The sequence below is a fragment of the Pimephales promelas genome, chromosome 7, assembly GCF_988280905.1.
Source record: "Pimephales promelas chromosome 7, fPimPro1.hap1.1, whole genome shotgun sequence".
Taxonomy (NCBI): domain Eukaryota; kingdom Metazoa; phylum Chordata; class Actinopteri; order Cypriniformes; family Leuciscidae; genus Pimephales; species Pimephales promelas.
The window spans coordinates 25829079-25842040 of NC_142775.1; the positions used below are offsets into that span (position 1 = coordinate 25829079).

Genomic DNA, 12962 nt, shown 5'->3' on the forward strand with positions numbered 1-12962 from the left:
GATCTAGAATACAAGTAATTCGATTCAAAACTGTTCCACTCTAATTGAATCTTCTTCATTCACTTTTGGTCAGGATATCTTCAAACCTTCAGCCTGACAAAAATAATCTGAATGGATTTTCTGTATACAAAAAAAAAAAGGTCTATAAAATGCCAATGAATTTGACATGAAGTAAACAGGCAATTTGGCTGTAACTTGGTAAGTCTTTTACTAATTTAAATACAATTTTGTAAATGTCATAACCAACAATTTCTGACAGTATGAGCAGAATAAGCAATGCATGACTATGAAAGGTGTAATCAAATATAATGTAATCTAATTTGTGAATTATAGCTTAAAAGGATAGTTCACCCAAAAATGAAAATTCTGTCAGAAATTATTCATCCTGTTGTTCCAACTTCACAAGACTTTTGTTCGTCTTCAGAACACAAATTAAGATATTTTTTATTAAAATCTGAGTCAAGTATATTTATAAAGCACTTTTCACAATATAGATTGCATCAAAGCAGCTTCACAGTATCAATCAAAACATAATAGCCATGTTCGTTTCTTAGTGGAAAAACATCCATGTTTGGTAGAGCTGATCAATATTAATGATTTGGATAATTAATTTGAATGTCCCCAATTGAGCAAGCCAAAGGGAACAGTGGCAAGGAACCGAAAAAACTCCATCAAGTGACCTAATGCTGTCCTAAAACTCCATCAGGTGACCCAATAGAAGAAAAAAAAAAAAAAAAAACTTGGGAGAACCCAGGCTCAGTCGGGGTTAGGGTTGGATATTGGTTGGGTTTTATCCATACTATCAGTACTCTGTATTTTTTAAATGGTTCTGGAAAACAAAACCGCACACACTTTGTCAAAAAATTGTACCCTTTTATTTACAAGGCCAAACTGGACACAATATTAACTTAAATCTTTAAACTATATGAATATAAGTAACATGGTAATAATAAATAAACTAATATAACATAAAAATTCACATTTACATAATGTCAAATAAAACAATATTTTATCAAACAATGTAATAATACCGGAGATTAATAGAGTTTAATACCAGGGTTATCTAATATCGACATAGCTACAGGTTCCCATGTTTTGTCTGCTTGAACCAGTCATGTAAGTTCCTGTATCTGGTCATTGTACTGGGTAGTTACGCAGCGTTTAGCTTGGCGAGTTTGGTACTTCGTTCCCACTGTGTCTTAGCAGCTTTGAGTATGAGAAAGTCTCTGGTTACTGGTGTAACCCTTGATCTCTGAATAGGGAGCGAGACGCTGTATTCGCTGCCAAACTCCTTGCGCCTGCCGACAAGTTTCCTTTTTCGGCAGAGAAATCTCAGGAGCAGATGATGCGCGCACAAATATAACATGACGACGTAAGAACGTCAAGGCGACGCCCGCGCTATCAGCCAATGGATTGGCCTGATTCTATGGGCTTCAGACAATCAGCACACATTTTGTCTTCTGCATCTTTATTAATCCCCTCGCCATTAGCAGACGTTCCGGGAGTCTGCCGTATATTTATAAAGGCTCCCTGATGCCTGCTCGAGGGAGAGAGCAAGACTTTGCGTGCATGCGCGTCATGACTCATGACACAGAGACTCAGCAGGCACCGAAATCAGGCACCAAAATTGTCATTCTTATTCGGCCTGGTTAGTACTGTTTACGTCGGAACCGGTTCCCTATTGGCACCGCACTTTGGTACCCAACCGTAGTCGGGAGCCAGTTCTCCTCTGGCAATGTCACGGCATGGTTACGAAAAAGGGGAGTGAGGACTTAAGTGCAGAGCAAGATATATTTTTTTACAAAAAGAAAACAAACACAAAGCAAAAATCCACGAGGGGGAAAACACAATAAGTAAAACGTGAAACAATAACTGAACTTGATGAACAAAAACTGAACCTGAACAAGAAGAACATTACAGGGAAAATGGGAGACAATTAATGACAACGATCCAACAAAGTCTGCAAACAAGTCAAGTCAAGTCAAGTCACATTTATTTATATAGCGCTTTTCACAATACAGATTGTATCAAAGCAGCTTCACAGTGATAACATGAAAGTAGCACAACACAGATCAACAACATTGCTAAACACTAAATAACCCCAACTGAGCAAGCTCAAAGCAAGCCAAAAGCAAGGCGACAGTGGCAAGGAACCAAACTCCATCAGATTGGATGGAGAAAAAACCTTGGGAGAACCCAGGCTCAGTCGGGGGCCAGTTCTCCTCTGGCTTACATTCATATTGTTTAAATATAAATATTAAATATAAATATTGTTTATGAATCAAACGGCGCCATAACATATCGCAGGCGTTGAGTCGTCTCATCACAGGCGTTGAGTCGTTTCATCACAGGCGTTGGGGCATCCGAAATCCCCGTGAGAGGCTGGACACAAAACTGGACCTGACGAACGCCATTTTTCTCGGGACAAGCGTCCCGAGATAACAGCAGAAAGGCAGATGGGAAATAATTAGCATAGCTGATGTTCATAATGATTTCCGTTATAACTCACAAACTCTCCGTAACCCGAACTCTCCGCAACCCAACCATACGCGCCGACCATACGCGCCGACCCGTTTGTCTAAAAGGCTGTCGAGCCCCACTGGTGCGTTAAGCAGTTTCAGTGGCAAACGGTTCCGTATGGCATAACAGAGGACTAGAAGGTAAGCATTATGTGAATGCTTGACTAAAGAGAAGCATCTTTAATCTAGTTTTAAACTGTGTCAGCGAGTCAGAGGCTCGGACCGTATCGGGAAGGCTATTCCAGAGTTTTGGAGCTAAATGCGAGAACGCCCTCCCTTCTTTACTGGACTTCGATATCCTAGGAATGACCAGAAGCCTTGAATTTAGTGATCTTAAGGAACACGGTGGATTGTAGGGCAAAAGAAGGTCCGTTAAGTACATAGGTGCTAAACCATTTAGGGCTTTATAGGTCAGTAGTAGTATTTTGTAGTTGATGCGGAACTTAATAGGTAACCAGTGTAGAGATGATAAAATCGGTGTTATATGATCATATTTTCTTGACCTAGTAAGAACTCTAGCAGCTGCATTTTGTACTAACTGTAGCTTGTTTATTGAGGATGCAGGACAACCGGCTAATAAAGCATTACAGTAATCTAGTCTCGAGGTCATGAATGCGTGAACTAATTTTTCTGCATCAGAAATAGATAGCATGTTACGTAGCTTAGCAATGTTTCTAAGGTGGAAAAAGGCTGTTCTTGTAACATATGAAATATGATTTTCGAAAGACAAGTTGCGGTCTAGTATAACACCCAGGTCTTTTACTGTAGTGGATAAAGTAACAGGACATCCGTCTATATTAAAGTTGTATTGTGAGAGGTTTTGTGAGTAGTTTTTTGGACCAATAAGTAATACCTCCGTTTTATCTGAATTTAATAGCAGGAAATTACGCGTCATCCAGCATTTTATATCTTTGAGACACTCTGTCATTTTAGATGAGTTAGTGTTTTCATCTGGTCGTGATGAAATATATAATTGAGTGTCGTCAGCGTAACAGTGGAAATTAATTCCATGTTTTCTTATAATATTACCAAGTGGCAGCATATATATTGAGAATAGCAGAGGGCCTAAAACCGATCCTTGCGGTACTCCATAGTCTACTGACGTTATCTTTGATTTTTTCCCATTTAAACAGACAAAATGAGAACGGTCCGATAAGTACGATCTAAACCAGCTTAATGCCTGTCCCTGGACACCGGTGAAGTTTTGTAGTCGATCCAAGAGTATGATCTATAGTGTCGAACGCAGCGCTAAGATCAAGTAGGACTAGTATTGAGATACAGCCTTGGTCAGAAGCTAAAAGTAAATCATTTGTAATTTTAACTAGCGCAGTTTCTGTACTATGATGCGGTCTGAATCCTGACTGGAATTTTTCATAGATATCATTTTCTTGCAAAAAAGAGCACAATTGAGCGGACACTACTTTTTCAAGTATTTTGGACATAAATGGAAGATTTGAAATGGGTCTGTAATTTGCCAAGTTATTTGGATCTAATTGCGGTTTCTTAATGAGCGGTTTTATTACAGCCAGCTTGTATATTTTTGGGACATGACCTAAAGATAAAGACGAGTTAATAATATTGAGGAGAGGCTCTTCCACTACAGGTAATAGTTCTTTCAGTAGTTTAGTGGGTATTGGATCTAATAAACAAGTTGTTGGTTTAGATGCAATGATAAGTTTATTTAGCTCCTCCTGTCCTATCGTTGTAAAGCGGTTTAGTTGTTCTAGAGGGTCCATAATTGAAGCTGAATCATACCATAGCGGATTGTACATTTATAATTTTGTTTCGGATGCTTTCTATTTTCGCATTGAAGTAATTCATAAAATCATTACTACTAAACTGTAACGGTATATTTTGCTCTGGTGATGTCTGTTTATTTGTTAGTCTAGCCACGGTGTTAAATAAAAACCTTGGATTATTTTGGTTAACGCATCTGATATGTTCGCCATTATAACGGATGATCAGTAAATTAGTAGTGATACTACAACTATCACTACTAATTTAGGATTGAAATGTCGGAAATAACCAGGATTCAGTGAAACGGGTGTAAAATGAGACGATCAATAGGCGAGAGGGCACGCGTGGAATGCTAGCGGGCTAAAGGCTAGTAGATTAGGAAGGTTGGATATAAGTAGCGATATCAAAGCAATCCAATTGTTTTTTATAAGGAATACTATCGAGGATAAGTTCACATAATATAAAAATAGAAAGTGCTTGTTTATAAATAAGTGGTAAAGAAGAAAATCAAGGATTTGTGAAGAAATTCTCCGGAGCTACAAACACAAACAACCGATCGCTCGCGCACGCGCATTCGTGTGATTCTGTCGTGTGATTCTGTATGAACCCTTTCAGGTCTGTAAACAAGAGGGGACTTAAAAAGGGAACAAATCAAGAGGGGACAGGTGGGAGAACTCAAATACTAATCAGGTAACGCTCAGAAAATGATGAGAGCACATGGCCCAAAATAACAAAACACCCATGTGCAATACAAGACAGGACAGGCATGTGACATTACCCCCTCACTACGGAGTGGCAACCAGACGCTCCATCAGGCGGGATAGGAGGGACAGAACAGGGCGGGAAGGGAGGGACAGAACGCTTAGTCCTGGGAGGCCAGGGCGAAACGAAGAGTCCATCGGGCGGCCAGGACGGTGAAGACCCCTAGGGTGGCCAGGGCGGGGAAGACCCCTCAGGCGGCCAGGGAGTCACATGCACATTAAGAATTGATTCTATAGTTATGTGCATTTGAATATATGTGCTCAGGTTTGTAAATCCCTACAAAACCCTGTCTGAACAAACTACTTGTCTATAAATTTGATACCGAATTTTGTTTTATTTTATCACTTCGGGGTAGGTGCAAAACAAATTCACAACGCTTTATCTATAGTGGGAAAGGGATCCTCCATAGGGAGAGGCCAGTTGGCACTTCAGCACTGCATTGGGTCCAGCCTTAGCTCCTTGTCAGATCTGGAGAACAGCAAACCATCAACTGTTCTACTTTCTAAAGGCTGAAATATCTAAATTCTATTGATAAATAAAAAAAAAATGGATTAGGTGCTCTCATAAAAGCAATATCAGAATAAAATATATCCTATTACAGTTGTTCACTCTGACAAGCGAAAGCCTATTAAAGTCATTTGAATATTAATGTTTGCTATACTTTTGCCAATATAGATGAAAAATAATTATAAAAATTGTGTTAAAAACTTAAAATGTTTTAAAAGCAAACAACAGTTACTGTAGTTTACATTAATAGGTTAATGATAAAAACAACATGTTTAATAACTTCTTCCACAAGCACAAGTAACACAAGCATATTTGGTTTGAGCTTCATTTTGACTGTTTAAAATGCTTTCTTGTCATTGGAATTGCTTTACAAGCAGAAATTTCTAATTTTCTCCATCACAAGGCTTGAAATAATAACCCTTTCAGGTCTGTAGTAGCAAACTGTACCACTCGCTACACAATGCAGCTGACTAAGGCCTTTTTAAACAATAGGAATACAAATTCTTTGGGAGTCCATATAGTATAAATTAGGCAGCAGGCTGTTGTTACAGCAGCAAGTTTGGAATAACCACAACCACAATCATGCACGGAAAGGTAAGCCTTAAAAATTCTCACCATCTTATAAAACATGCAACGCATTTATTTGCTTTTCTGATTTATTATGGTATCTCAGCTCTAATTGATATATTGAAAATAAAACACGGCAATTCAAATAAAAGAAATGGTTTTTGAAGAACCATGTGGATACTGTGTTGGGTGACGGTAATATAGTATTGATGAATAGTAATTAATTCAATGTTGATTTTTTGTTTTTTGTTTTTTAAATTTGTCCCAGGTCATCTTCTACGAGGACAGGAACTTTCAGGGTCGCACTTATGAGTGCATGAGCGACTGTGGTGACTTCTCCTCCTACATGAACCGCTGTCACTCTTGCAGAGTGGAGAGTGGATGCTGGATGATGTATGATCGTCCCAACTACATGGGAAATCAGTATTTCTTCAAGAAGGGCGAGTACGCTGACTACATGTCTATGTTTGGCATGAGTGACTGTATCAGATCTTGCCGTATGATCCCCATGGTGAGTTCCATGTACATTTTGCATTTGTAAAAACTTAAAAAAAAATCTTTTTAAATCCATTTGCTCAAAAAGCATAGATGATAATTTCAGAATGCCAATTCGTAAAAACTTAAACCTTGAACCTAAACTACCGCCTGACAACTTCCTCAATACAGTACAAAGGCTCCTACAAAATGAGGATCTACGAGAGGGAGAACTTCATGGGTCAGATGTACGAGATGATGGATGACTGTGACAACATCATGGACCGTTACCGCATGTCTCACTGCCAGTCCTGTCATGTGATGGACGGCCACTGGCTCATGTATGAGCAGCCCCACTACAGAGGCAGGATGCACTACTTCAGGCCTGGAGAGTACAGGAGCTTCAGCAATATGGGTGGCATGAGATTCATGAGCATGAGGCGCATCATGGACTCCTTTTACTAGAGATTTAATGTTTCAATAAAATAACTTCTATACAACATTAAACATTGTGTTTTGAACCATCTTTAACAAATCTCCAATGGATTAAATTAAACTATCAAATAACATAAAACAAAAATATTATTATTTATATATATATATATATATATATATATATATACATATAGAAGCAAATGTCTGACAGATTTTGGTAACACTTTATTTTACGACCCGCAAACAACTGCATAAGTAAACCGAAAGTACGGTGTTCGTTTCTGTAATTATGATGTACTTCTGTGTAGGTATAAGGGAACAATATGTTAAGTTTTGGGTAATAAAGGGGTAACAAGCAGATATTCAAGCAAATTATTTATAATGTAATTATTTTAAAACTAACAGGTACATTCTGTTAATGTATTCCAGGCAAAAAAAATTACTTCTGTTGTATCTAAAAGTAATCATCAGATTTCTAGCAAAATATGTCTTTAATATGGTAATTTTGACAGCTGTGGGTTGAAAATTAAACGTGTATATATGAAGAGTTCAGATGCAAAAGCAATGCCATTTGAAATTTTCTTCTAAAATGATCATTTTTATCAAGCTTGTATATTTAAGTTCAGTAATTTCACTTAAATGACAATTAATAGGTAATCTTCATTGCCATTTAAGTGAAATTACTGAACTTAAACAAGCTTGATAAAAATGATCATTTTAGAAGAAAATTTCAAATGGCACTTAGAGGCTTTTGCATCTGAACTCTTCATATACACAGACAACAGAACAAACAAAGACCAGAATGGATTTATCAGAGAAGGATATCTATGAAGTAAATGTGTAGAATATTTATGCCTATAGCTGCTGTGCGCAAGCTGATACGAAGCTGACATGAAACTCGGAGTGGCAAGCTTGATGAGCACACATCCCTTTTTCAAAGATATCACTGGAAAGTTTGCAGTTCGGTTACATTTATCAATAGCAAAGAAGGTTAAATGAGTCACATATTACTACCTTAAAATTAGGTTTTATTAACAAAGTTTGGAAGGAGCACATTCAGATAATTAACTTGATTAACACGAGAAGAGCGCATTCAGTCAATTAACGATAAGAGGTACTATATACAGTAGACTTATCTCTTCGTTGACAGTTTATCAGCATCCCTCCACCACCCCATCTCCTCACTTCTGGTCCTAACTATTGGTCATGTCAAAGAAGACAGAAAGTACAGGAGCGGTCACCACCACCACCCCGAGATGAGCTGTAACTCGCTGCAGCCTTGGGAGGAGTTGTAGCATTTGCCACTGCCTCGGGAGGAGTGTGTGGAGGTGTGTGTGCATACCCAAACGCATAAGATGGTCACTGCCATTACAGGACAGCACAGCCGATGGCGGTAGGACCACCAGACTTGGATCCACTGATGATTCGGGACCACCAGACTTGGAAGTGTTGCAACCACCAGAAGTAGATGCACTGGGAGTACAGGATTTGGGGCCACAGGACTTGGGAAACCAGCCACTCGCACCAGCATCACCGGTGGTTTAGCTACACTGGATGCCAGTCTCTAATGCTTTGGGAAAGCCATTGTTGCTTTGGGAGTGGCGGCCATGATGGCTGAGAACTCTGAGCTGGCGGCCATGACGGAAGAATTGTGTTCCTCTGCCACGACTCCCACAGTAAATACAGAGATCAATATAAAATTCCAGAGTCCAGGAAGGTTCATGCAATAGTAAGATCAAGCTAAGTTGCTCTGATAGCCCCCGTTCAAAAAAAACATCATGACAACAACCTTTTCCTCCATTTTGGCCAATTGAGCCAGCTCAAGTCCCATGGATTAATAAAATAAATAAATAAACAAACAATTGTATAAACCTTCATTTCCTGTTGAAGAGCTGTGTTTAGGGATAGTTCACCCAAAAATTAAAATTACCCCATGATGTTACTCTTTCTCCATAAATTGATGCGTACGCCCGTCTGCCAGAAGATGGATACCAATACGGAAGAATACAAGAGCTGAGTGCAATGAACAGTGATAAGTGACACACAGAATGCTGGGAATTGCATTTCTTATTTTCTTATGTCGCTAGTAAGCACAGTCAATGTATTTTTTTTTTAACACATCCCATAATTTTTAAAATATCGGCCTCTACCAAATGGTTGAGATGTCACTTAATGGTAATAAATGGTAAGTTATTAATAAATTCATACTCATACTTTGCCATACTTTTTCATTGCAAATGAAATCATAATTTATGATCAAAACCTTTTCTAATCTTGACAAAACACATTGTCAGAAAGGTCTCAAGGTTCCATATTTTGTAACAGAAGTGATATTTGGACAGAAATTTATTAATTTGTTACAGAAGCATACAATGAAATTCAATGGAATTTATGTCATTTTTGGTATTATGCCTTAACAAAATCTCATGGGAACTTCGATTTTCGTGATATCAACTTCAAATTTGGAACACAACTTGGTTAGATATATGGCTTTGATTTTATAGTAATTTTTTGTAATATATATATATGTATTATAAAAGAAAAAATATTTAGTACACTATATTTTATTTAATATAAATTTAAAACTTCCATAACTTTGTCATACTTTTTTTAAGTGCTTTCACTTCAGCAATAATCAGAAGTGTTTTCTTTAAAACAAGATTAATTAGGTTTTTATTCCAAAGCATAACCAAGTTTTAATAGTGCATTGTAATGTCCATTCTCAAAAAGGGGGGTGACAGTTAACCATCATATGCCATATCAACCGTTTGGTTGAGCATGTTTTTGAAAACTTATTAAAAATATACTTACGTTTTTTCATAGCACCAAGTAATATCATTTTGCAAAGTTAAGGCTCTTGCAGTGTAATATGTAAAAGAAATATGCTTAGCTTGCAAATATGCTTAGCTTTTGGACATGATAGAACACGAGCTACCAAGTTGCGACAATGTCATTCACTTAAAAACAATCAAGCAAAAAATGCCCTATTTCATTTTAAGGCTCAGAGAGAGGGTGAAAAACAACCATGCAAAACCAAATTATGATTGTTTTAGTCTAACAAAGTGACTTATGTTAAGTTAGTTTTGAGTAACAAAAAGTATTATTGTTTAAAAATGCTTGATATAGCCCTTTTAAAATGTCAGCCATTCAGTAATCTAATGAAACAATGGACACAAAAGGTAGTTCTGAAAATAACACTTTTTATTTGCTTCTAAATTCTAGCAATTTAACACATGTCAGTGATACGCCTCATGCTCATGAATCTCATGTTGCTAAATCCCATATCTCTGAAGCTCCTGTACTCTCCTGGCCTAAAGTATATCATCCTGCCTCTGAAGTGGGCCTGCTCATACATGAGCCAGTGACCATCCATCACATGACAGGACTGGCAGTCAGACATACGGAAACGATCCATGATGTTTTCACAGTCATCCATCAGCTCATACATCTGTCCTCCAAAGTTATCCCTCTCATAGATCCTCATCCTGAATGATCCCCTGTACTGTAAAACAAAGAAAGATTATTAATTTAGCAGTTTTTCAGCAATGCATGCTTAGAATACCATACAAATTATGAAAAAAACAACAACAATTGTGCATTGTTAAATCTGCACAACACCATTAACAAAGTGAGACCCTTACTGCTGGAATCATGCGGCAAGATCTGATGCTGTCGAACATCATGCCCATGCTCATCATGCGCTGCATGTCATGGTACTCGCCCCTCCTGAGGAAGAACTGGTTGCCCGTGAAGCTATTGCGCTCATAGACCATGAAACAACCGCTCTCCACCCTGATGGAACCAACGCGGCTCAGGTATGAGGAGATATCAGAACAGTCGTTAATGCACTCATAGTTGCGGCCCTGGAAGTTCCTGTCCTCGTAGAAGATGATCTGTTGATGGAATTAAAAAAAAAATACACTGTTTTTTAAATAAACAGAAAGCTTTTTAGATCTGAATTGCATCAGGTTTCAAACTAACACTATCAAACATTAAGCATTTGTATTAAGTATACTTATTTCAAGCACTATTACCTTGCCCATGGTGGTGATGTGTTGTTTTTTCTCAGTGTTTCAGCTCACTGTACCAGCTGTACTTTGATGGCCTTTGGTTGTGGTTTTTATACAAGAACCAGAGGCTCTCATTTGTTGTTATTCAAATGCCAAACGCTGATGATTAAGCAGTATGACTTCTGCTGAAGTAGTCCTGTAAACTGAAACAATAGATTTTATCCATACATCTGTGGCAGTATTTCGTGCATTGTCTTTTACAGTATAGACAAAGCTTTAGTCACATCCAGAGTGAATGTGACCGTATTCACATGACAGAGACAATTTAGCTGACAGCTATTCCCTTATCATATTAACTAGTTTTACAAAAAGGACAAAATAGAACTCAACAAACCTCTGGAATTATAAATGTCATTTGTACACTCTAACAAGGTGAGATTGGATGTCAGGACCATGTAAATAAGTGCTCTTTATGCACAAGTAGGGCAGTCATCACATACAAACATACAATATTTATTTTTGAATTTACAGTCTCTTGTAACTGTGTCATTTTCCATTAAATGTGTCTAATATTTCATTTCATATTCATAAATACATGTATTACTCATAGTTAAATATTGCACATGGAAACAGAGAAAATTCAGTTCACAAGTAGGATTGCTCCTGCCAATAGAGATTCAACTGACCATGGTGAGCATCAAAAAAACTGGAAGCATAAGTAGCATTTGTTTTATTTTTTTATTATTTATTTTTTTATTATTATTATTAAAATAATACCTTTATAAAAACACATTTATATATATATATAAAGGTGTTTTTCCAGGGCCGCAACTATTTTTTTATTAATTATAATTATATATATATATATATATATATATATATATATATATATATATATATATTTATTTAAAAACGTGGATGAGAATATTTAAAGAGTACACTTTTAGATGTTTGAAATGGTATTATTCATCATTTATATATACCTTTCATATTTGTGTTTCTTTCACTTCATAGTGCAAGCTTTTGACATATCATTTGAAATATAATTAAAACATTTTTTATGTTACATTCTGCTGTCTTTACACAGTCTTCAGGTAAGAGTGATCTGTGCTTCTCAAAAGTGCTTCTTAGTTTCAATAGAGAAATAAAGCTTATTTTTTGTTTATTAATGTTTAGGCAGTGACTTTAGTTTAGATTAGATTTTATGACCAATTTATGGGAAATCCAGGTAAATATTTTCCTGTATGTATTGTACACTGAAAACGTCTCAGGTTACGTATGTAACCCTGGTTCCCTGAGAGGGAGCGAGAGCTGCGTTGTCAAACGCGATGGGAACGCTTTGTGTGATTGCGTAGTGAAGCGTCTGTACAATCAGTCCAATGAGAGAGTAGGACGTCAGGTGACGTCAGACCAGGAAACTATAAAGCACCCTTGAGATCAGACCGCGACAGCTTCTGTGAAAGGCCTGAAGCAAGTCGATCAGGGCATGCAGGAAGTATGGCAGGCGAACGCAGCTCTCGTTCCCTCTCAGGGAACCAGGGTTACATACGTAACCTGAGACGTTCCCTTTCAAGGGAACTTCGAGCTGCGTTGTCAAACGTGATGGGAACCCCATACCCACTACGCCATGCTGAGAAATGCCTGTTTTGTGTGAAGTCCTTGCGCACACTAAGAAGCAAGCAACCTAGCCCCGGGAGTGGAGAGGCCAAGGTCATAAAATCTGACAAATGTATGCAGAGAGGACATCCTGCCGCATTACAAATATCGAGAAGGGAAACACTCGGAATGAAGGCCGTAGAGGCCGCCATACTTCTAGTAGAATGGGCCCGAACAGCCATAGTTGAAAGCTGTTCAGCCGCTTCATAAGCTAATGATATAGCCTCGACTATCCATTTGCTCATAACCTGTTTAGATGCAGGGGACTCTTTCTTGAGTGACCCAAAGCAGACAA

At 37.8% G+C, this 12962-nt stretch overlaps 2 protein-coding genes across 2 annotated transcripts; one reads left to right on the top strand and one right to left on the bottom strand.

Moving 5' to 3' along the window:
* Positions 1 to 6351: 6351 nt before the first annotated feature.
* Positions 6352 to 7031, top strand: LOC120467111 (gamma-crystallin M2; the record flags this gene model as incomplete). The annotated part of the gene is made up of 2 exons (XM_039655893.2): positions 6352 to 6603; positions 6759 to 7031. Coding segments are annotated over 2 exons (525 nt in total), but the record flags the coding sequence as incomplete, so codon positions are not given.
* Positions 7032 to 10227: 3196 nt separating this feature from the next.
* Positions 10228 to 11223, bottom strand: LOC120467069 (gamma-crystallin M1). Its single transcript, XM_039655837.2, has 3 exons — positions 11036 to 11223; positions 10643 to 10894; positions 10228 to 10503 (listed from the first exon to the last, which is right to left on the bottom strand). The coding sequence occupies exons 1-3, from the start codon at positions 11042 to 11044 to the stop codon at positions 10228 to 10230; spliced, it is 537 nt and encodes a 178-aa protein (XP_039511771.1). The 5' UTR covers positions 11045 to 11223.
* Between the last annotated feature and the right edge of the window lie 1739 nt (positions 11224 to 12962).